Source organism: Medicago truncatula, chromosome 8 (assembly GCF_003473485.1).
Source record: "Medicago truncatula cultivar Jemalong A17 chromosome 8, MtrunA17r5.0-ANR, whole genome shotgun sequence".
NCBI lineage: Eukaryota > Viridiplantae > Streptophyta > Magnoliopsida > Fabales > Fabaceae > Medicago > Medicago truncatula.
This window is the reverse complement of record NC_053049.1, coordinates 32,192,020-32,217,291: the sequence shown is the minus strand read 5'-3', so window position 1 is coordinate 32,217,291 and position 25,272 is coordinate 32,192,020. Positions and strand designations below refer to the sequence as shown.

At 34.3% G+C, this 25,272-nt stretch overlaps 4 protein-coding genes across 7 annotated transcripts; 2 read left to right on the top strand and 2 right to left on the bottom strand.

Moving 5' to 3' along the window:
- The first annotated feature begins 2,667 nt into the window (after positions 1-2,667).
- LOC25501523 (histone-lysine N-methyltransferase family member SUVH9) lies at positions 2,668-5,221 on the top strand. Its single transcript, XM_013590765.3, has one exon. It carries the CDS (start codon positions 2,869-2,871, stop codon positions 5,143-5,145), a length of 2,277 nt encoding a protein of 758 aa, XP_013446219.3. The 5' UTR covers positions 2,668-2,868; the 3' UTR covers positions 5,146-5,221.
- A 1,046-nt stretch (positions 5,222-6,267) lies between these two features.
- Positions 6,268-10,363, top strand: LOC25501522 (histone-lysine N-methyltransferase family member SUVH9). Its single transcript, XM_013590764.3, has 2 exons — positions 6,268-8,798; positions 9,754-10,363. The coding sequence occupies exon 1, from the start codon at positions 6,436-6,438 to the stop codon at positions 8,743-8,745; it is 2,310 nt and encodes a 769-aa protein (XP_013446218.1). The 5' UTR covers positions 6,268-6,435; the 3' UTR covers positions 8,746-8,798; positions 9,754-10,363.
- A 1,206-nt stretch (positions 10,364-11,569) lies between these two features.
- Positions 11,570-18,110, bottom strand: LOC25501521 (putative pentatricopeptide repeat-containing protein At3g16890, mitochondrial). 4 transcript variants are annotated; one of them, XM_039828978.1, is made up of 4 exons: positions 15,414-18,110; positions 13,483-13,735; positions 12,244-12,703; positions 11,570-11,963 (listed from the first exon to the last, which is right to left on the bottom strand). In XM_039828978.1, the coding sequence occupies exon 1, from the start codon at positions 17,485-17,487 to the stop codon at positions 15,490-15,492; it is 1,998 nt and encodes a 665-aa protein (XP_039684912.1). In that variant the 5' UTR covers positions 17,488-18,110; the 3' UTR covers positions 11,570-11,963; positions 12,244-12,703; positions 13,483-13,735; positions 15,414-15,489. The 4 variants fall into 4 exon arrangements, with proteins under 4 accessions (XP_039684912.1, XP_039684913.1, XP_024629571.2 ...); XM_039828979.1 differs by lacking the exon at positions 13,483-13,735 and having other exon boundaries at positions 11,570-11,976; XM_024773803.2 differs by lacking the exon at positions 13,483-13,735.
- A 5,003-nt stretch (positions 18,111-23,113) lies between these two features.
- On the bottom strand, positions 23,114-23,788 carry LOC25501519 (putative pentatricopeptide repeat-containing protein At3g16890, mitochondrial). The gene has a single exon (XM_013590761.3). It carries the CDS (start codon positions 23,786-23,788, stop codon positions 23,114-23,116), a length of 675 nt encoding a protein of 224 aa, XP_013446215.1.
- Positions 23,789-25,272: the final 1,484 nt, after the last annotated feature.

Here is a 25,272-nt window from a genome sequence, read left to right as displayed (position 1 = left end):
GCTCTGATCTAGGCTTGTTGTGTCGGTTTAGATTAGGTTATTTTTGGATTTTGTTATGTTGGAGATTACCCGTTTGTTTGGAATTTTTGAGATGCATCTAGGTGATGTGATTTATTGATTCATGACATGTATATATTTGGATTACTCTGGTTTATATTCCGCTGCAACTGTTGAGGTTTATATACATGTTATTTGGTTTTTGAATTTTGAATGTGGCGTAGCCTCTATTTCTTGAATAAATGTATTATTCGCATGTTTAATTGCTTTAATAGAAATAGGAGTGTTACAGAGAGCAATTATATCCAGTCCCCTTGCATTTCCAAGGGGTTTTTGTTATAATAACTAAAGATTACAAATGCTCAATCATACAAGTAGGAGACTTCCAAATTCTCAAGCACACAAGCAAGAGACTTCTAATGCTCAATCACAATTGAGAGAGACTTCTTACAATCTAACTTAATCAGATAAAATATTATTTGGTTTTACACTTGATATTCAATTAGAGGTGTAATCAATTACAAAATAGAGAAAGACTTTAAAGACTTATAATTTCTAAGATACAAACTTAGTAAAAAAAAATTAAGTATTTATGTGCTTTTAAATTTGATAGAGTAAGGGCACAAGTTAAAGTTGAAGAGTCTTGTTGTGTTCTTCAAGTCTTGATCTCCTTATATAGAGAAGGATTTGAGAGACGTTGGAGAAGTATCAGTGCATTAAGAGTCATTGAGAACCTATCAAATAAAGACGTTGGAATTTTGCCTGATATGGTTAATGTCATTTGAAAAGACATTCGAAATCCATGGCTGCAAATAGAATTATATGTTTCATTCCTTCTATCCTTGAATTTGACTTAACACGTGATTTAGAAGAAGACAAAATGTACTTGGTCATATCCTGAAAGCAACCTTCTCAGAAGAGAACAAAGCTGGCGTGGCTTCGTAGGTCCTACAAAAAATAAGGAGTTTTTATCCTTTTCACCTAAAGTGATGACACTTTTCCAATTTTTTATCTGATTAAGCAAAAAAACGTTTAGCATGGGCTGCATATGTTTCCATCTTTATTTTCTTCTTATTATAATTGAGTACTGTTAGGCATGCTAATAGGGCCCGCATATACCGACACATAGTTTTCAGGCAACACCGACAATTTAAGGACACTGAAAAATATGATTGTGCTTTTCCACCTAAAACGACACACTCTTCTTGATTTACTTCTCAATTAAGAAAAATACTATTGACATTGGACCCACATATTAAAAGCGGGGCATAAAAGGAGATGTTAACATAATATCCACATGGCTAACGAGAATTTAGCTGCAAAATTTAATCTTTTTCACCTTAGGTGATGATATCTTTCCAATTTTCTATCTAATCAAGCATAAATATTTTTCAAAGCTTTCAGATTGTAATTCTTTACCATTCTTTCGATTTGAACACTTAATTTTTGAAAACTACAATGGATCCAAGTAATTTAATTCAAGCTAATGGTGTCCACATATTAAAGAAAAGTGGTGAAACAAGGGGTTGTGTAGTTTTCACATAACACTAACAATTTGACCACACATAAAGTTTTGTTTATAATTTTTCACATAGTGACACACTTTTCCGAATTAAACGCAATACTTTTGACATTATATCCACATATTAACAAGGAAAACAAAGTATGAGATTAACATGGTATTCACGTGGCTAACGATAATTTAGCTACAAAAACAAAGTTTTCTTTAATCAATATCACTTAAAGTGATGATCTCTTTCCAGTTTTCTGCCTAATCATGTGAATATTTGTTTTACATGAGGACCACATATTTCAATCTAACTTTCCTTCTTATCGCAATCCATTATAGTTGTTTCTCTTTGAATCCTTAATATTAAGAAACAACATTGAATCTCAAGTAATATCAATCAAACTAATGGAGCCCACATGTTAAAAGAAAGGCGAAAAATAAGGTGTTTACATAGTTTTCGTGCAACAATAACCATGCCAACTTTTCTATTATGTTTAATTGTATATTTATTTTTCTATAGTTTGTTATAAATATTTGGCATATAACACAATCAAATTATTTTGGCAAATAAGAACAAAATAAACTTCTTTTATAGTGTTCACTATTGTTCATATTGCAATGAAATATTTGATTGATTTTTTAATAATTTTTTTAAATAATATTATAAAAAGGATAAAATTGTAAATATAACATTTTAAATGAAGGTATATTTAAAAGAAAATTTCAAGCACAATTGAAACTCCACACACAACTACGAGGTCATGAGTTCCAACCCAGATGAAGGCATCAAATCTAACAATATCGAAATTATCAACTGAGTCAGGTCTTACAAACGAAGTACAATATAATTAATATTAATAATGCTCGTTCAAAAGAAATATTGATATTAGTAATGTTTAATATATTTACCTTAAAATAAAATTGGTCTCATATAATTTTTTCTCGCGTCAATGTCTCTTTTATTTAGTTTCCAAATGAGATATTCATATTCAAGATTTTTCGATGAATTATAGGTTCATTGAATGTTTTTAAGCGTTTTCTACGGTCAACATTTCTCATAAATTATTTTTCATTTGAGATAATAATATTCAAGATTTTTAGATAAATTATATGTCTATATAATAGTAAGAAATTGTAAATGAAGCCATACAAACAAATATTTGTGATCTTATACATCATCCCACCTATAATCCCAATTCCTAAATCTTCCAAGAGAGTACCTTGTTTCTGTCATCATATTGTTCTCCACTTTCATATTATTTCAATTTCACGATCTCACTTCAATGCAACTCTTTCTCTAACCTCCCTTGAAATAAAATAAAACAAAACTTCACTGAACTCACTTCCCATTCACCTTCACCATGAATCCAATAGATCCTTTATCATTAACCCTTGAAACCCCTTCTATTACTTCCCCTTCTCAAACTTCTTCTCAACAAATCCCTAACATGTCAACCCTCAATCCCCAATTCACTCCCATTTACACCGGAGCACCACTTCAAACCATACTCGTCCCTAAACCTAAACTTTTTAATGATTTTTTCACCACCCAAGGTTCCCAACAACAACCTCATTTCCCTCCTGGATATGAGCACAATAGTCAACCTCATTTCCCTCCTGGATATGAACACACCAATCAATCTAACCTCTACACTAAGTACTATAACATTCTACAACCTTCCAATGCTACTTCCGATAAGTCCCTTTATCGTTCTCTCAAAATCGATGATTCCAGCAATGCTTCTGCCGCTTCAATGGAGAACTCAGTCAATATTTCTAACCTTGGACTAAATCAAAACCTTAATATGGGGGTGGATTTTGTGGATGATAGAAATGATCGATCTATTGTTCCCATTTCAAAGAAACAAGAATCATGTTCGACGGTAGCTCTGGTTAAGAAAAAGGCAAGTCAGATGCTTGTGAGGTATTCAGATCTGAGTATGAAGGATCAGATGCATTTTCGCAACGTGATGAGGAGAACAAGGATGACTTTTAATTCGCTACGTGTGTTGGCAAGTATTGATGATAAGAAAAGAATTATTGAGAAGAATAAATTGGCTGATGAAGTTTTTCTGGAGGCAGATAAGAGATTGGATGAGGATATGATATTTGTTTCTGAAGTTGCGATTATGGAGACGGAAATGGGAGCTGGTGATGAGAACAAGGAAGAGGCAGCAACATGGGTGGAGGGGAAAATGTCGAATGGAAGAAGACATCACCATCATATTCGTGGTGACATATGGGCTGCGAGGTTAATGAAGGACCGAGAGTTATGGTTGTATCGCGATAAAAGGATAGTTGGTTCGATACCTGGAGTTTATGTTGGTGATGTTTTCTTGTATATGGTGGAATTATGTGTAATTGGTTTGCATATGCAGATACAAGCTGGTATTGATTTTCTTCCTAAAAGTAGGTCTTCCAATGACGAGCCAATTGCTACTAGTGTGATTGTTTCAGGTGGTTATGAGGATGATATGGAATTGGACGATGGTGATGTAATAATCTATACCGGCCAAGGAGGAAGAAAGAAGAATTCCTCAATTCAAATTTGTGATCAGAAATTAGAGGGTGGAAACCTTGCTTTGGAGCGTAGTATGCATTACGGGATCGAGATTAGGGTTATTCGTGGGATGAAGTATGAAGGGGGTGCGACTAGCTCTGGTAAGGTTTATGTTTATGAAGGATTGTATAGGATTACTGATTGCTGGTTTGAAGAAGGGAAATATGGTTTTAGAGTTTTTAAGTATAAGTTATTGAGAGTTGAGGGGCAAGCTAAGATGGGCAGTGTTGTTCTTAAAGAGGCTAGGGAGATTAAGAAAATTGGGTTTGATGTTAAGCCTATGTATTGTCTTTCTGTTGATATTTCAAACAAGAGGGAGAATGTTCCTGTTAGGCTATTTAATGACATAGATGACAATCAAAAACCTCTTTCGTATGAGTATCTTCCGAAAACTACTTTTCCGCAGTTTGTGTTTCATCAAAGTGGGAAAACTACTGGTTGTGAATGTCAAGAGGCTTGTATTGATGACTGCTTTTGCTTTATGAGGAATGGAGGTGAGTTTCCTTATAATCTTCAGGGCTTGCTCGTGAAAGGGAAGCCTTTGATTTTTGAATGTGGCCCTTTTTGCTCCTGTCCTCCCAATTGTCGGAATCGTGTTGCACAAAAGGGGATCAAGCATATGTTTGAAGTGTTTAGGTCTGCGCAAACTGGTTGGGGAGTTAGGTCCTTGGACCTTATTCAGGCTGGAGCCTTTATCTGCGAGTATACCGGGGTAATTTTAACAAGGGAACAAGCTCAAATTTTAACAATGAATGGTGACTCGTTAATATATCCAAAAAGGTTTATGGATAGATGGGCAAAATGGGGGGATTTGTCTCAGATATACAATAATTATGTTCGTCCATCATATCCAGTAATACCTGATATAGATTATTCTATGGATATATCAACATTGCGAAATGTAGCTGGCTATTTGAGCCATAGTTCGAGTCCAAATGTATTTGTTCAGTTTGTTCTCTATGATCATGACAATCTGATGTTCCCCCATCTCATGCTATATGCAATGGAGAACATCCCTCCATTGAGAGAACTCAGCATAGACTATGGCATCCCTAACGAGTGGGCAGGAAAGCTATGAGTATGTATGTAACTAAGTAGTTTTGCAAGACTGCTAAAACTCTATTTTGGTCATGGATAGTATTGTAAGATTTCATTTTCTTTAATCTTTTTTACCTAGAGTCATGATCTCTTTCCTTTTTTCTGCATAATCAAGTTAAAATATGTTTTGCATGAGGTCCCATATTGAAATCTTTCTTTCATATTTTTTTTTTAACTAATCTTTTCTTCCTTCTTGTTGCAATCCATTATTATTCTTTTTATTTGAACCCTTCATATTCAAAAACTACACTGGATTCTAATAATCTCAATCAAACTAACGGGGTCCACATATTAAAAGAAAGTTGTGGAACAAGGTGATTACAAAGTTTTCAATAACACATGGAATGTTCATGTTCGTTTTACTATTGCATTAAATGTATATATCTATTTTATTACACTTAGTTATAATTTTTTTTTCATATAATACAATCAAATAATTTTGACAAATAAGATCAAAATAAACTTTTTATAAAGTGCTCGATATTGTTACTATTGCGGTGAAATTATTTCTATTGCAATGAGATTTGACTGATTTGTTTAATTAAAGATTTAAATATATTATAAAAAGATTAAATTGTAAATGAAATAATTTAAATGAAGTGTATACTCTAAAGAAAATGGAAAATACGATTGAAACTTCCACACACAACTACGATGTTTCAAATTCAAATCTAGATAAAGATGCCTAACTTTACAATAACATTATCAATGAAGTCAAATCTTACCGACAGAGTCTATTATAATTAATTAATATTAATGATGTCCAGTCAAAACAAAAACTGCTAATTCGAAAAAGAAAAAAAAAACAAGAACCGCTATTAATAATCCTATTAAAAAAATGCTTTCTTCAACAAAAAAAATCCTCTAAAAAAAATTCTATTATAATGTTTAACATATACCCCAATTTTTCTTTTTTAATATATTTACCTTAATTCTTTCTTAGCCTTGCATAATTTTTTTTGGGGTCAATATCTCTCATAATTTTTTCTCGATATAATCATATTCAAGATTTATCGATGAATTATATGTCTATATAATTCTAAGAAAGAGTAAATGTAGCCATATAAACAAAATATTTATAATCTTATACATCATCACACATTAAATCTTCTGAAAGAGTACTTTGTTTCTGTCATCAAATTGTTCTCCACTTTCATATTTTTTTTCATTTCATTTCTATGACCTCACTCACTCCAATGCCACTATTTCTCTAACCTCAGAGAAGTAGTACACTCACTTCTCATTCAACTTCATCATCATAACAACTCAAATGGATCCTTTCTCATTAACCCTTGAAACTCCTTCTCCTTCTCAACCTTCTTCTCATGTTTCTGTTGCTATTCCCACCCCCAATTTTACTATTTCCAACCAAATCCCTAATTTCTCACCTTCACCCCCAACTACCACCATTTCCTCCGGAGCACCGCTTCAGACGCTGCTCGTTCCAAAACCGGAGCCTTTCGATGATTTCTTCGCGACCCAAGATTCTCAACAACAACCCCATTTCTCTCCTGGCTCAGAAACCGATGATCAATCTGATTTATACACTGAGTACTACCGTATTTCACAGCTTTTCAATGCTACTTTTGGTAAATCGCTTTACCCTTTTATGGGAATCGATGATTCCAACAATGCTTCTGCTGTTTCAATGGAGAATTTGGTCAATGGTTGTAACCCTGACCTAAATCTCAACCCTCCTAATTTGAGGGTGGATTCTATTGATTCTGAGCCCTGTGAGGGAAATGATCGAGCGATTGTTGTTGTTCCGGAGAAACAAGAGACGGCGGTTGCGGTGGTTAGGAAGAAAGCAAGTCAAGTGATGGAGCTTGTGAGGGTTTCAGATCTGAGTATGAAGGATCAGATGCATTTTCGTGATGTGATGAGGAAGACTAGGATGATTTATGATTCGCTCCGCGTGTTGGCAAGTGTTGAGGAGGAGAAGAGAATGGCTGATGAGAGGAAATTGGCTGCTGAAGTTGCTGTGGAGGAAGAGAGGAGATTGTCTGAGGAGAGGAGGTTGGCTGAGGAGAGGATGTTGGCTGCTGAAGTTGCGGTTATGGAGGCAGAGATGAGAGTCGGTGAGGAGAGTAGGGTGGCAGCTGCAGGGTTGGAAGGGGAGATGTCGAGTGGAAGAAGGCGTCGTGGTCGTAATCGCATTCGTGGTGATATGAGGGCTGCTGCGTTAATGAGGAAGCGTGAGTTGTGGCTGTATCGCGATAAGAGGATAGTTGGACCGATACCTGGAGTTTATGTTGGTGATGTGTTTTTGTTTAGGATGGAATTGTGTGTAATTGGTTTGCATATGCAGATACAAGCTGGCATTGATTACCTGCCTAAAAGTAGGTGCTCAAATGGTGAACCAATTGCTACCAGTGTGATTGTTTCGGGTGGTTATGAGGATGATATGGAATTGGATGACGGTGATGTTATAATCTACACTGGCCATGGAGGGCAGGAGAAGAATTCCTCAAGGCAAATTTGTGATCAGAAATTGGTGGGCGGAAACCTTGCTTTGGAAAGGAGTATGCATTATGGAATCGAGGTTAGGGTTATTCGTGGGATGAAGTACGAAGGGAGCGCATCCGGTTCTGGTAAGGTTTATGTTTATGATGGATTGTATAGGATTGTTGATTGTTGGTTTGATGTAGGAAAGTCTGGTTTTGGAGTTTATAAGTATAAGCTATGGAGAATTGAGGGGCAGGCTAAGATGGGTAGTGCTGTTCTCAAAGAGGCTAGGGAGATTAAGAAAATTGGGTTGGATGTTAAGCCTATGTATTGTCTTTCTGTTGATATTTCACACAAGAGGGAGAATGTTCCTATTAGGCTATTTAATGATATAGATGACAATCAAGAACCTCTTTATTATGAGTATCTTCCGAAAACTACTTTTCCGCAGTTTGTGTTTCATCAGAGTGGGAATGCTACTGGCTGTGAATGTGTGGAGGCTTGTACTGATGGCTGCTTTTGCTCTATGAAGAATGGAGGAGAGTTTCCCTATAATCTTCAGGGTTTGCTTGTGAGAGGGAGGCCTTTGATTTTTGAATGTGGCCCTTTTTGCTCCTGTCCTCCCAATTGTCGGAATCGTGTTGCACAAAAGGGGATCAGGCATAGGTTGGAAGTGTTTAGGTCTGCGCAGACTGGTTGGGGAGTTAGGTCTTTGGACCTTATTCAAGCCGGAGCCTTTATCTGCGAGTATACAGGGGTAATTTTAACAAGGGAGCAAGCTCAAATTTTAACAATGAATGGGGACTCCTTAATATATCCTAATCGGTTTTCAGATAGATGGGCAGAATGGGGGGATTTGTCTCAGATATACACTGATCATGTGCGTCCATCGTATCCCTCAATTCCTCCTTTAGATTATTCTCTGGATGTATCAACAATGAGAAATGTTGCTTGTTACATGAGCCATAGTTCGAGTCCAAATGTGTTTGTTCAGTATGTTCTGTATGATCACAACAATTTAATGTTCCCTCATGTTATGCTATATGCAATGGAGAACATCCCTCCTCTGAGAGAACTCAGCATAGATTATGGCATCGCAGATGAGTGGACAGGCAAGCTGTCTATATGTATGTAACTATGTAGTTTTGTAAGGTTGCTGCAGCCGAATTTTGGCCATGGATAGCTGAGGTGAATCCTAATTCTATCAATTATCTTTTTTGTGTTCGCCATGGATAATTGTGCCCTCCTATTTGGTAGTTTGTGCCGTCTCTACTCTAATGTAAACTTTATTATGATGATGATGAGTTATAGGTTTAAAAGTATTGTGATACTTCAAACATCCAGGTGTACATTGGATCATGAAAAAATTATTATAGTTAGGTTGAAGTTTGACTTGTGTCTAAAGTTTTGTAGTCTGTTTTGCAAACATATTCAAACCATGGTTGCTCTTGTGTCATTGTTGTCAATTGCGGATCGGGGAAAAATAATATTTTGTTCAAATTTTGCTATGCTACAGTGCTATAGCGCTGCTATAACTGCTATTTAACAACACTTTTTACTAGTTAACATATCACAAAACAATAATGATTTGTTCAAATTTCGTAATGCTACAGCCGCTACTTGACAACAATGTCTCATATATGAGCATTTTTTTTCTGTAGTTTGTGCTTGGCATATGCAGATCAAACATTTACATTCATCTTTCTTTACCTGTTGTTATTTCACTGACATGGATTTTTACACATCACAACTTTTCTCACGTAACCAAATGTTCCCTCAGACCCTCACTAAATTTACTCTTTTAGCTTTGTTTCTTCACTTAATGAATCGATTTATTAGTTTGATAATTTTATGTGTTTTGAATTGCAAAGAGCAGAACACGATTATAAGTGAGGGTAACACAATCTGCAAATAACCGTTCATTTATTGATATTTGTATTATTTTAATGGCATTGATTTACATGATAACTGATGGTGTGGTATACAAATGTATTCTCTACTTTACAGATGTGTCACTTTCCTCATTTAGTTATGACCTCTTTTTACGTTTAATGTCTAAAAAGCAAGATTTGAGATGAACTTTTGTTTTGTGCTGGGCTTAGTAATGTATACTTAACTATTTTGTTTTGGTTTTCAATTGCAGGATTGCCATGATTTTGAGAAGGCTTCAACCTTACAAAACTTCGTGGAACTGTGGAAGTGCTTGCTTAATGAACTTTTTATGTCATGTTATCCAAAATCACTTAATAGCTATTATGTCATCCTCTGTATTTTCTAACTCATGTTGGCTAGAGTACATGCATTTTGCCGCGCGGTGATGAAGATCAGGAATTGGAGTTTCATCATGTATGCTTAATCTAGAACAGTTATGTGATTATTCACTATGTTGATTTAATTTGTTTGTCCATTCCTGCTCTTGGGCTAAGCATTTCCAAGTCTTAGCTCCATCCTATGTAAGCATGTAGCTCCGATGTTTTTAGCTTTTGTCATTGTATATAAATTATATAATGTAAGTTCAGAGCTTGTACAGGGATAACATTGTGGTTGGTGATTATGGATAGATATATAATGCAGCATTTTAGATGGTTTAGAACCAAATGAATAGATATATGATTCAGGCAAGTTGTTGTAGATGTCTAACTCTGAGTCTAGGCGTTTTATGGCCCATGTATTATGAGAGACAATGTTTTCATTTTCTTAAGAAGAACTTGTACTTCGTTGGTTGTGGTAGAGAACCAAGAAATTGTTGAAAACACCTGTAAACATACCACAAGCACAAGGCGTTTATGCACTGATACTTCCCATTGTTTTTGTTTTTCTATTCATTGATATGTTGATATGCTCTAAAGAGAAGGGACACTCTTTTCAACACTCTCTTCAACACTCACCTTCAACACTCTTCTCATGCTCTAAATACTTGGACACATTTCTTGTGTGCGGTTATTGGGGAAATTTGTGCTTGAAGTGCGCTGAACATGCAACCGCGGGAAATAGTGGTCTAGGAAAATTTTAACTCCAATTGTGCATGTTCTGCAACCAAGCGCATGTGGAAAATAGTGTTCCAGGAAAATCTGAACTTCAATTATGCATTCCATTTGCTCAAGAGTGTACGAGCGTGTAAGTCAGTGGCAACAGAGAAAATACACTCCAAGCGTGCGCTAAGCGCTCGGTGAAGGGCAAGGAGCAAAACTATCTGAACATTGAAGCGATTGATCAAGTGCATCTTATTCAAACTTGTAAAATTTTTTTTTTTACTCAATTATACCTATTTGCAAACACAACGAATAAGCTTACAAAATATAAAGCAAATAAAGATAAAAATGTTGAGTTGTCTCTCAATAAATGTCATATACAAGTAAATGTCTCTATCAACTGAGTAATGCTCATAGGAACACTTATGTTATTTCATTATTAATAACTTAATCATTGTTGTATACAAGTAGGAATATAACAAAAAAAAAAAAAAAAACTTGAGGAAAAACGGAGAATGCAACCACTTTAGCTAATGTATGAGTCACTACATTTACTTGCCTCTTAAAATACTCAACCAATGAGTTTAAATAAAAGGAATTCTTAACCTCAATACAACTAGATATAATGCTCCTAAATTTTGATCAATATCTGGCACATGTTTATTTAAGTTGTCCACCGTTACTTTTGAGTTCAACTCGAATATTCTGTGATAGAGTCCCATGTCACGGAGCCATTGTCGCACATGGTAGAGTTCAAGGGCTTCACCTTCATGGACTTGCAACTTGACAAGTTTTGCTTTAAAAAATCTGCCTTCATCATCTCTTAAACATATCCAATGCCTACATAACCATTGACACTGGAGTTTTTTGCCAACCAACACTTGTTAAACATCTTGGATACTATAGACTCCGGTTTCGTTAGGATTCTCCATGCTTGTTTGGCTAAGCATACATATCCCAAAATATTGTCGTGTAATTGTAAAATGGTTACAAAATTTACCCTGATATTAAAAAATGAGCGAAAGTAATACAATCTTTGAACACAATTAATACAAAAAAGGTCACAACCAAAAAGTGGGTAAATATAGAGTCAATACAAAAAATCTCGAATTACAATGCCCCGTCTTCGTTGTCTAGACTTGCCCATCCGAATGATAACCACCACCATCGCCATGTCAACCAACATGCCGATAAACTATTTCCAAGTAGAAAGGTGATTTTCTTTAGCAAGTATTTGTTCAGTCAACTGGTCAAGGTAGAAGTCAACAGACTGTTTGTTATTAAATGTCATTTCAGCTGCTGCTTTCATCAGTTCCAATTCTCGTTCAAGATGTTTCACTCCTGAACTCCTTACAGTTACTTCATCAACGAGTTCTTTCTCCTGAATTTGATATCTATCAGTATCAAATCTCATCTAATTAAGCATCATATCTAAAGAAAAAAAGTGCACATGCCATATATTTCAAGTTTGCACATGCAATATTCATGAGACAAAATAAGAAAGTTTTTAAACATTCAACAAGTTTTCTGTGTTGTACACATTTCATATGTTTGGAGATATTAAATATAGAAAGAAGCTTGATAGCTGAATATAAGCATAACTTCTTTGACTGGGTATAAGCTTAAGAATAGAATATCATGAGAATTTTTATGAAAGATACCTTTTGTTGCGAAACTGTCAAATGTTCATCACCAATAGGAGAAGGATTCTCTTCAATTCCATCCAAATGAACCCCTTCCAGCATCAACATCTCCTATGTCTAATTTATTTACATTTAATTGACTATTCAATTCATCATTGACGGAGTTGGATCCATCTTTGTTGGCCTGACTGATAGAAGCGTCACCGTTGGTACTTCATATTTGAGGTGTCTGTGTCTCCATATTTGAAATAATTTAGTTTGCTTTCAACTTTAGAATAATCATCAACTACCCCTTTGCTAACATCCTTTTAAGTTGAGTCGTCAAAAGAGCTTAATAAGTTATCTGATCTTAGTTTTTTTTCCAGCACTAGTGTCTTTACCAAGAACCCTTCCACTCTCAGATGACTCCGAAATCCTCTTGATCAAGAATCTTATCAACTTAGACAAGTCCTCTTAAAATGGATACAGGAACAACTAACTACAAGTAACAGATATATTCAGTTTCTAAGCAAAAAAAATAAAAAAAGAACATAAGAATACAAAGAAAGATAACAAGAAGAAAAGCAAGAGACACGCAAAATTTGCAACAAGCATCACATATACCGCTATACAAAATCAATTTAACAGCAAATATCAAAAAGCTTTTGTATCAAAGAGAAAGAACGCAAAAGTAAAATCACTGCAACAAATGAGCAAGTGATGTATCAAATCACAACACCTAACGAAAAGATCAATGCTCCAAAGACCAAACAATTGAGAAGCAAAAGGGATTACTACTACGAAATGTCGATCTTTAAATGTATATTACCTATTTTTTTAGATTTATCATCATAACAAGGAACCTCAGGTTTGCAAACCAAGCCGGTTGTTAAGTTGTAATCATGGTGAATTTGGTAGAATCACAGTGTGCCACACATGTTTGGATTGACGGTGAAATTGTCAAATTCACCGTTTATCCAAACATATATGAAGTTTCAACAAAGTTACAGTACTACCGTGATTTCGTCAAACTCACCGTGATTACAAGTAACCTGTAACCCTACTTTCCTAATGATGCAAATGTACCAAAAAACAATGTACATTACATACAATTAAATTATCATTTGGTAACTTCAATGATCTCAGAATCTAAACACACATCAGAATACATTTAGACTTTAGAAATTGAAGATCAAATACAAATTTAATAAAAAAAAAAAACTTCTAGTATCCCACAAGTATCCCAGAATTTAATGATTATGAGGTTCACTGCAATACCTAGTGGAGGCTGATTTGTTATCAGTATATTGCAGATTCAAAACCAATTTGGAAGGGGTCAACTCAGAAATGATGCCGTATGGAGTATGAAGCTCACAACTTCGAATTTGAGTTCAGAATTGTGTGACAAAAACGATGTCGTATAATCCAATGTTTTTTTTTCGTAGAACAAACAAAAACAATGTATGATGAAAATTATATCCTCAGCTTTGTTCCAAGTGGATTTCCAGGTTCATGAGGCTGAAGTTGTGATCTGTTCACTATCAGCTGATTTAGTTGATATATGAGGACTGTTGAAATCTTGGAGAACTATTTGATAAGTAGGGAAAAGAGAGATAACATTTCATTGATATATAATCCCAATCCAATATGATTACTAACACACTTAATAAAGCTTACTAAGCTCCCCCAAGATGAAGCTTACTAAGCTCTCAACTTTTTTAACTAAACACACTTAATAAAGACAACATTCATACAAAGATAACGGCCAGGTGGAGAGACAACAAAGCAAAATATGGCATTCTAAACACTTTCGGATGGAACATATCATTATAGCAGGAACTACGCACAGTCAGAACTGCAATAGATGGCTCGAATGAGAAGCAGCCAAAAGATCAGTAAATGGTTGGAACGATGCACAACTAGATGTGCTGCAGTAGTATAACTGGATTTACCACAATAAATAGCAGCAACAGTAATCCATAACGGAAAAGAGACATACAAAGCCAATTCTATTGAAAACAGAACCAAACATGGGGAAGAAGTAATAAACAGGCTAAGACACAGTAAATCATGCAGTAATAAACTAATCCAAAGTAAATAACAAGCTGGATCAAAGCTTGGCACAAATACAACATACAATCAATAAAAAGAGACAAATAAGTATCCTGGGCAAGATCAGGGCCACATATACGACCAAAAGGGACAGCTTCGAGAAGGAAGCAGCTCACTGATATGTGTTCCTAACCAATTCCAGTGAAGGGGCTGCGAGACATGCTTCAGTGAGGAGGAGAGATTGCCAGTATGTGGCTTGGAGTTTTACAGTGAGACTTTCGGTCTTAACTTTTTGGCATCCTATGATCCAAACTGTGAGATCAATCAATTGATGGAAAGACCAATTGAGAAGTGAAAAAGGCAGTTGCAATAAACAGGGCAGAAAAGTAAATGCAGCTGCTGATCCAAATAGGAAAAAACATGCAAGGCAGCCCTGAGGAGGTGGTTAGAGTCAAGGCAAAACTGAGAAGAAGGCGAGTCATGCAACAGAGACAACATAGAAGAAGACAAGGTTCTATGTGTTTGCGAACTCAGAAGTAGAATAATAACACATACAGATTTTGTCACAACTTTCATTTTGTAGTAAATGAATAAATGTGACTAAATCTTGACAGACTTGCTCTTATGAGATGTGTGTTGACAACAAAATAAAATACTCATACCTATTTATAGTCAAATACTTTTGCTTGGGTCAATAAGACGGCTTTAAGTCATACGATTTCTTAAACATGACAAGTCATATTATTCACCTAGGGTCTTTCATTCTAATACAAGATTGTTTCAACTTATTTCTCCCCGTCATTAAGAAAATATTGTGACTTTTTTCTAGTCTCTACGTGCTTGTCACCAATGAAAATTCAATTTGACTTTCCTACCATACGGGATATTGTGGAGGTAACATACAGATACTCGATTGATTGTTGTCATGACTTTTATCATGTTAAGGAATATATATTGGTATGTATAACCTTAACATTTAATGTTGCTAACAGAGATATCTCCAAAATTCAATTAGAATCCAATGGGTTATTACGTACATACATCATCACGTGCATAGCTAAATCATGCATCTTTGGTCAAAAAAATAAATAAATAGTTCATGCATCCACATTCCACACGAGTCCTCCATGTCAATAGAGCTTTATAATTTAAGGTACCTGTATCCTGTATCAATATCTTCTCTGTGGAACTCTCAATAATGTAGCAGCATCCAAAAACAAATAGAGATAAAGTCTATGAATCAGGAGTACAGTTCAAAGCTATTCCTTTCTGTCGGCATCTTTCTACGATCTTTTGGGCCTCTTCAACACGATCCTGCCGAACCAATGCTTTAATAACTAAGTTGCATACATATGAATCAGGAGAGCAACCATTTGCCTCCATTGAGTAAAACATCTTCTTAGCTTCTTCTAATCTCCCAGATTCAGACAGCGCCGCTATAAAAGCACTGTATGTGTAATTGTCAGGATTAAAGCCAGATTTTGACATTGAATCAAAAAGCTTTTTAGCTTTCTCAACCTTATTCATCCTACAGAAAATTTGAATCAAAGCATTATAGGAGTAGATGTCAGGGCTTATTCCTTCCTCTTGCATTCTTCTTAAGAGCTTCACTGATCTTGTAGTTTCCCCGATGCTGCATAAAGACCGAATCAAGATATTGTAAATGATAGCATTTGGATTAACCCCCCATTCAACCATCTCATTAAAGCATTCAAAAGCTTCCTCGGTCCTCTTTAATCGACAAAGTCCATCAATTATACAACTAAAAGTGAATATATCAGGTTTAAGTCTATTTTCTAAAAGCATCTCTAGCAGTTCTCGTGCCTTAATTATTGCTCCATCTTTGCAATGTCCATTAATAAGTGTATTGAAGGTAACAAGGTTGGGAGTGAAGCCTCTAAGCTGCATCTCACTAAAAACCTCAGATGCTTTGTCCATCAAGCTTACTTTGCAGAAGCAATCAATCAACATGTTATATGAAACGACATTCGAAATCAACCCATCACTAACCATTTGATCAGAAATCTGATCCCCTTCATCTCTTTGTTCATCCTTGTACAAAGCTTCAGCAAGTGTAAGATAAGTACCAATTCCCGGCTTCACACCTCGCTTCGTGAAAATTTCAAATATCTCGCAAGCCTCTCTAAGCTCAGCTCTCTTAACCAAACAAGCCATTATAACATTGAAAACAGAACTGTCAGGAACATAACCTCTAGCTAAGGCTTTTCTTATAAACACAACCATCTCTTTCGCCATAGAATTATTCGCGAGGCAATACAACACTGTATCACAAGCTAACTTACCAGAACAAAAATCCTCCTCCCTATCCAAAAACTCAGACAATAACACAAACGCCTTACTCGGATCAACGCAACGGAAAACCCCGTGAACCAAAGTCCTAATAGTAGCCTCATTTGCACAAACCCTACTCTCTTTCATCATATCCAAAACCCCAAAAGCCTCATCAACCCTCTTAGCATTACAAAACCCATCAATCAATATCGTATAAGTAAACACATTAGGAAAAAGTCCCTTATCCTTCATTTGTCGAATCAAACGAAGCGCCTCATCAACAACACCAATCTTACAAACACCATGAATAAGAACATTATAGGTTATCCTATCAGGAAAACAATGATCACCAACCATCTGTTGAAACTTAGAATAAGCCAAATCAATGGAATTCGATTTAACCAATGCATCAATAAGAGAATTATACAACCTAGTCGTCGGCGAAATCCCTAAAAACGATATTTGACCGAAAACATCAACACAATATCTAGCTAAACCAAGTCTACCCCAACTACTCATCAAAACACATAACAAATCTTCACTAACCTTAAACCCTGACTTATGAACATCATTAAGAAACTCAGCAGATAAAACAACAGGACCATTTCGGTACAAGGTGTTACCTAAAATGCGGTGAATGGAAGAGTTGTTTACCAATGAAGAGTTGATGGATGAAACCCATGTGTAGAATTTGATGGAGTGTAATGGGTTATGAATGTTTTGGAAAATAGTTGAGAGTGAGGGGGGTGTGAGTAGTAATTTGTTGGTGTGGAGTTGGTGGTTGAGTAAAATGACCCAATCGGAGTTGGGTTTTGAGAGGAGTTGTGAGAGGTGTGAGTGATCAATGGGTTGTGTTGGAATTGGTGGTTTGTTGTGGAAGGTGATGTTTTTGAATGGGGAAGAAGATGAAGAGGGTTTGAGTGTGATGTTGGGAGGCATTTGGAAGAAGAAGCTATGGTTATGAAAAGTTAGAGATTCAATTGGATGAGTGAAAGAGGCATTTCATCGAACACATTGTAAGCAAGAGAAATTTAGTGGGAAAAAAGAGGAAAAGTTACCGAAACAGAGTTAAAGCTAGTAATGATAATGTAACAGTAATAAGATTAAGAATACACGGTTCCATTGTGATGTGAGTGTGCATAGAAGTTGTTGATGACGTGGGCTTAGGTTAAGATTGGACTTCTCAGCACAGATGATGGAGGTTTTAAGGTTAGATTTTCTGAGAATTTAATGTTTGAAAGATGTTTGTCTGTGACATAAGATCTTCTGATAAATGTATAGACAAACCAGTAATTCTTGTAAGATTCAAAGCCCCATTAAGCTGATATTCAAATAATACTTGATTGAACTATGTAGATGATTTATATAAGATCTTAAACCTAACAAAAACCACTGTTAAGCAAATTGCATTGTTGGATAGGATTCAATTCAAGTCGAGTGAAAATTCAAATTTTCCTTTCGTTAGTTTCTAAGGAACCAACATAAATAGGAACGCAGAAAAGGAACAACAAAACAATCGTTTTTAGGAGCCAAGATCAAACATACTTCTTTACACTAGCAAATGGCTGTCAATTAACGGTGTTAGGCAAAGGGGGTCTCACGGTGATTTATCAAATAAATAAGGGAGGTTTGTGCATAGTGAAAAAAAAGAGGGGTGTATCTTATATTTACATAAAGTTTAGGGGAGGTCGATGTAATTTTCCCTAAATAAAATTACAATAAACAAAGTACAAATGTGTTTATATTTCTTTAGAAAAACCTATTATGGTTTATGAGAAATGCTAAGGACAAACTCTCAAACACACTCTTTCAACACACTCCAATAACATGTTGACACATCATCCCCATCCTTTGTTTAATTAACTGACAACCTAATATGAAATTGAAATGTATTAAAAATTGGGGTGAGGTGGCTTCCTATTATTGGAGTGTGTTGAAAGAGTGTGTTTGAGAGTTTGTCCTTAGCATTTCTCTATGTTTATTTAGCTAAAAATATACTACCTCGCCCGTCCTTAATTATAAGATCATTTTGAGAATTTTTTTGTCACTTTTTATAAGATCCATTTGCTATTTCCAATATTAATTATTTCTTTACATAGATGCCCTTATTTATTTTAGGCTTAATACATCATTTGGTCTCTTAATTTATTTTTGGTTTTCAATTTGATCCCCTAACTATAAAGTGTCTCAATTTGGTCCCATAAATTTTCTTCCGTTTACCATTTTGGTCATGTCCGTTTGTTTTTTAATGTTTAATATTTTTGATATGTTTTCGACCGTTCGATTGTAGGTCCATTATATACCACACTGAACCACCAACACCTAATTTTTTTTCCTTTCTTCATCTTCTTCCTTCCACCACTTCTTCATACAATATACAAAAAAATAAATAAATAATTCAACATTTAACCAAAAATAAAACCCAACATTTTTACCATTTACATTTTCCAATTCTAAACATCACATTTTTACCATCAAAAAACCACCACAACAACACTGGGTTAGAATCAGAATTGAGCAGCAAAGTAGAACTCTAGAGCCTTGCTGTTGTTATCCTTAGGCGACTTATGAATGACCATTTAAACATTTTATTCAGTACATCGTTTAATTTCAAGGCAAGCAGAACTATTGATGAAAACCTGAACTTGTTGTGTGTATATTGATGACTCTTGTTGTTGGAAACAACTCGAATAGCTATTCTTCTTCAATTTACGGCAATTTAAATGGATAAATTATGTGTGTTTATATTATGTTTTTGTATAATTGATTTTGAATCAGTCCTTCTGTTCTTTTCAAAGTGTTACCTCATTAATATTATCCTTAATTTCGTTCAACCCAATTTATATATTATGGTAATATTAAAGGAGACGGTAAAAATGTCCAACAAAAAAAGATATTGTTCTGCCAAAAAAAAAGGGTTCAATCTGTTCCTCTGTGCTGTTGTTGTTGAATGAATAAGAATGAGAATTGATGATTGAAGAATGAATGAGTAAGCATGAGAATTAACATGATGATTCTAGGTTGTTGTTGTTGAGTAATAATGAGTCTTGATGATTGAAGAATGAATGAAATGGAGATGATGATGATTATGTGTCTCGTAGCAATGTCAAGGAGAAAAAAAAATTTATGTTTTTTGTTTTTTATATTTCTCCAAATTTTTTTGTTTGTTTTTTTCAGGGTTAATTGAAAATTGATGAAGATGATAGAAGAAGAAGATGAAAGAAGAACATAGGGAAGAAGATGGAGGAAAAAATTAGGTGTTTGTGATTCATTATAAGCTACAACAGTCTCCCTTCACTTTCCACTCCCTTTCTTTCCTCATACCATCTTTCCTTTCACTAGCTTTCCTCTTACTTTCTCATGTCATCCAAACATAGCCTTAAGGTTAAAAACAAACGGAGAGGACCAAAAAGGTAAACGGCAGAAGACTTATGAGACTAAATTGAGACACTTTATAGTTAATAGACCAAATTGAAAATAAAAAATAAGTTAAGGGACCAAACGATGTATTAAGCCGTTATTTTGTTATACATCTTTTTCTTCAATCAGCGATAAATAACATATGGAAAACATAAATCAACTCTCTCTTAAGAACAAAATTGTAAAAATAATAGTGATTACCATCAACTTTAATACAAATATCCAATTTCTTAATTCCTGTAATTTTAGCAAAAGGGTCTTACATATAGGGACGGAGGTAGTAACAATTTTTCCCATTTTAATAGATATCTAATCAATACATTTTCATTTGCTAACCCAGAAAAATTTCATTTTTCCAAAGTAAAAATGCAGGTTTGTAGAAGATTGAAAGAGTAAATAAAATATTCATTCAACCTTATACTCCCACATGTAACATAAGTACATCAGACCAGTATATATAAATGTCTAAAGCACCTAGTAATTTTTCAATGTGGAACTTACGATATGTAGAATAACTTGCGGTTCTAGTTTCAGTAACTCTGTTTAATATTTATCAGTTTTAGTATCTTCATCTCAACATGAGCAAATTTACTATTCAAGAATGGCATCAAAGTGTAGCAAAAAACAAACATCCACTATTATACTCACACACTCAATTTGAATAAGACTAAAGACAACACCACACATATCAACCAGAACTTAGCATGTAGCTGAACTTTTTGGCCGTTGTAGCAGTTACTTTCCAAATTAAAAGAATCTTAGATCTAATATGTTATAAGAATAAAATGCACATTTATTTTAATCAAATTGGTCACGTTGCTGAAATTTGTTATAAGCTAAGCAAGATGGCTACAAAACAACATAAAACCATCTTAGCAATATTTCAAGGATTTGCAGGCACATCTCAAAATCTTTCTGTTAACCAAAATGTGACTTAAGCAATAAGTCAGATTCCTTTGATAATGGACACAGCCACACAAGAGTCATGCATCAAGTTAGCCAAACTCTTGAACTTTTTTCTGGTTCAGTGCAATCAAAGTGAGGAATTGAGTGAGTCACAAAGACATCATCGACTAAGTGAGTGATGTATTTTTTTTATCTAACAACTCGGTATATTCATTTTACTCTAAACTGAAGAAGAAATAGAGAAGGGAAAAAAAATAGATAGAGTGAGATTCTATTCTGTAACTTTATTTCTCTTCACATCTATTTTGTAACTTTATAAAGATTAAATTGTTAAATTTAAGATAAATAGTTAAAGTATTAAATAAATAATATCTTGTATACATATAAAGAAGGATAAGGATGTAGGGATTACATATTTCGGAGAGAACATGTGTTTACATATTTAGTTCTAAATTTGTGTATATTTATAAACTTGTACATTTAAAGAATGATAAGGATGTAGGGATGTTTAAATACGGTGATAAGTACACAAGTGTACCTATGTTGTTACCTTTTTATGTTTGAATATCATTACTCTAACACAAACTACATGAATTCATTATTATTATTATCATAGAACAAATTAAATTACATGAACTAAACCAATTATGAAAAATAGTCCCACATCTAATCAATGTGTCTTTTATTTAGGTATTTCAACTGTGAAATTGTGACACAACAAAGCATTATCAAAGATAATGGTGGCAACGTGGATTATTTGATGCCTTGCGATCGGTCATAACATCATGAAGATTATAATGAATTTTTCCTCTCTTACATCGCTGATCTGGGCTAAGCAGCTTTCTATTCTGACCCATTATTTCATCTGAAACTACAAAATAATAAACATGGGAAATACTTGCTTGGTTAATTAAATTAATCATATAAATATATAATTGTAAGATATAATTAATTAATGCAATGAGAGGTGTGATTGAGGTTCTATAACTTACCAGCATACATTTCAGTAGCACCAACAATGTTTCTTGCTATAGCCTTGACAGATAAACCGAGCATACACAAAAAGAGAATCACCCAAATAAGGGAGCACTTCTTAGAAGCCATTTATCTTGCTACTGCATTTCACAATGTACATCACATGCTGATTTATAATGCAAAGTCGATGGTGGTTGCTTATTTTTCAAGGCATTGGTTAATTTTTGTTGTTTACTTTTCCCTTAGATTTTATTTGTTTATGCCATATACCCCCTCTGTCGGTTGCTATAAGACACATTTATAAAATTTACCAGTTGCAGCATTAAATGTATTAAAAAAATGTGTTAGTATTTCATAATTACCCTTACAATTATTGGTATTAAATGAGAGAAAAAAAGTTTGTTTCCTAACGATACAACAACAAGGTCTTCTCTCACTAAGTATGACCGACTACATGAATCAAATTACGTCATAAAGTTCAATCATAAATCATATTTGGATTCAACTTGTTAATCATTAAGTCTTTTCTAATAGCTTTTCTTATAGTTTTTCTAGATCTTCCTCTATCTCTTCTGATCTGACTCTCGTCTATCTGATCCACTCTTCGTATTATAGCATCTATCGGTATTCTCTGTACATGTCGAAACTACCTAAACATATTTTCTACTAAAGGTGCTACCCCAACTCTCTCTCTCTCTCTCTCTCTAAATGGTGTTATTCTTAATTCTTTCTCGTCTAGTCTTACCATTCATCCAACACAACATCCTCATCTCCACTACGCTTATTTCATTCTCGTGTTGGTTTTTAATCACTCAACACTCTTTACCATACAACATCGTTCTGACTACTGTCCGATAGAATTTTCATTTCAACTTAAGCAGTGCTTTCTTACCAGATAACACACATGAACTCATCTCCATTTCAACCACCCAACTTGAATAAGATGATTTACATATGCTTCTATTTCTCCGTCATTTTGAACTATGGACGTTTAAATCGTATAACTTGGGGTATGATATGATCTCCCACTTTCACCTCCATGGTAGAACTACTTATGTTGAAGTTATATTCCATCATCACGTGCATAGCTAAATCATGCATCTTTGGTCAAAAATAAAAATAAATAGTTCATGCATCCACATTCCACACGAGTCCTCCATGTCCATAGAGCTTTATAATTTAAGGTACCTGTATCCTGTATCAATATCTTCTCTGTGGAACTCTCAATAATGTAGCAGCATCCAAAAACAAATAGAGATAAAGTCTATGAATCAAGAGTACAGTTCAAAGCTATTCCTTTCTGTCGGCATCTTTCTACGATCTTTTGGGCCTCTTCAACACGATCATGCCGAACCAATGCTTTAATAACTAAGTTACATACATATGAATCAGGAGAGCAACCATTTGCCTCTATTGAGTAAAACATCTTCTTAGCTTCTTCTAATCTCCCAGATTCAGACAGCGCCGCTATAAAAGCACTGTATGTGTAATTGTCAGGATTAAAGCCAGATTTTGACATTGAATCAAAAAGCTTTTTAGCTTTCTCAACCTTATTCATCCTACAGAAAATTTGAATCAAAGCATTATAGGAGTAGATGTCAGGGCTTATTCCTTCCTCTTGCATTCTTCTTAAGAGCTTCACTGATCTTGTAGTTTCCCCGATGCTGCATAAAGACCGAATCAAGATATTGTAAATGATAGCATTTGGATTAACCCCCCATTCAACCATCTCATTAAAGCATTCAAAAGCTTCCTCGGTCCTCTTTAATCGACAAAGTCCATCAATTATACAACTAAAAGTGAATATATCAGGTTTAAGTCTATTTTCTAAAAGCATCTCTAGCGGTTCTCGTGCCTTAATTATTGCTCCATCTTTGCAATGTCCATTAATAAGTATATTGAAAGTAACAAGGTTGGGAGTGAAGCCTCTAAGCTGCATCTCACTAAGTACATCCAAAACTAAAGTGAAAAGGTAAGGGCTTAGGGTTAACCTTAGTCTAATCCTGATGAATTAAAAGAGATTTCTTTTATCTAAATGATTGAGCTCAAGTGGTTATTAAGTTTTAGCACAAACAAATCATTAGAGAAAATCCAATAGTTTGAATCCTTAAAACAAATCTTTGATCAGATTTTATTTATCATCTAACCGAACTCTAGACTACCTAATTCCCTTCTTCTTGAGAACTTGAGGGTTAAGACCAAAATAATATAAAGATGTTTTTGTAAAGAAATGACTAATGTGTGTGAAATTTTGAGACGAACAAGAAATTATCAAATGTCCCATTCACAATTGGACTTAATCCGAAAAATTAATATTTCTACTAGTCCAAAATAGTATTTGAAATCCTTTTAAAACAGTATCTTACTAATACTATCGCAGTCCTTAGAGGTATGATTTCACCAACTAAATTACTAGTTACTAATCCCCGTGAGTTTAACTCAGTTGGTAAGGATATTGTATATTATATGCAGGAGTCGGGGTTCGAACCCCGGATACTCCACTTCTCTACAATTAAATTGTGTGAGCTCTAGCCACTAGGCTACTTGACAAAAAAAAAAAAAAAATTACTAGTTACTAGAATTAAAAAGAAAGTTAGTAATACTAGCTATTAAATTTGTTAAAAATTAATAAAATATTTTTAAGTTTATCTTTTAAAAAAATAGAGTTAGTTTATGTTTTAATCAAAATATGTTTTGTTTCTTGTAAAATAATTATAACTATGTTAGTAAAGAAATAATTAACATGGTTAAAATTTCAGACAAGCCTTATTAGAAAGGAATAAAATTTAAGTTTTATATTTCCGGATAAATGTAATATATGAAAATAGATTCTCTCAATCATATTTCTCTCATGTATTAACAATTTTACGATTTTTTTTTTTTTTTAAGAAACTAAAATGAAATATATTACCAAAAATACCGTAATTGTTATAGCACAAGACGTGCCAAAACAATCACGAAAAGAACAACATCCAGTAAGATTACAACAAAGTCAATTGATGCACATACATACAAGCGGTCTCGACCACCAACTATGAGTACCAAAAGTAAAGACCACATTACTAGCTTTCAACCACCACAAAGAATTTGATTTCACATTAAATGAAAAAATGTGAGATTGGTTTTTAATATAAAAACGAGGGTAAAAAAGTTTGATAATGAGATGGATAACAATGATAGAAAAACAATCGAGAGAATTTGTTATGTAATATATACACAAACCTCATCTAACCAAATGTTTTAGAATACCCATAGATTGGTAGTATTATAGTCACAATTCAACCTCAAATTTTCGCGAACAATTCAACCCTAACAAAAACTCGTTAAATAATCACTTAAACAGATACTTAGTTTGAATATCTATCACATGCATGTATCATACGCCAGTGTCATTTTTAATTAGTTGGTAGCGCTTCTGGCATT

What these genes read in the sequence shown, in the direction of transcription:
- LOC25501523 (XM_013590765.3), top strand. Translation starts at nt 2,869, where the DNA reads ATGAATCCAATAGATCCTTTATCATTAACCCTTGAAACCCCTTCTATT.
- LOC25501522 (XM_013590764.3), top strand. Translation starts at nt 6,436, where the DNA reads ATGGATCCTTTCTCATTAACCCTTGAAACTCCTTCTCCTTCTCAACCT.
- LOC25501521 (XM_039828978.1), bottom strand. Translation starts at nt 17,487, where the DNA reads ATGCCTCCCAACATCACACTCAAACCCTCTTCATCTTCTTCCCCATTC.
- LOC25501519 (XM_013590761.3), bottom strand. Translation starts at nt 23,788, where the DNA reads ATGCAGCTTAGAGGCTTCACTCCCAACCTTGTTACTTTCAATATACTT.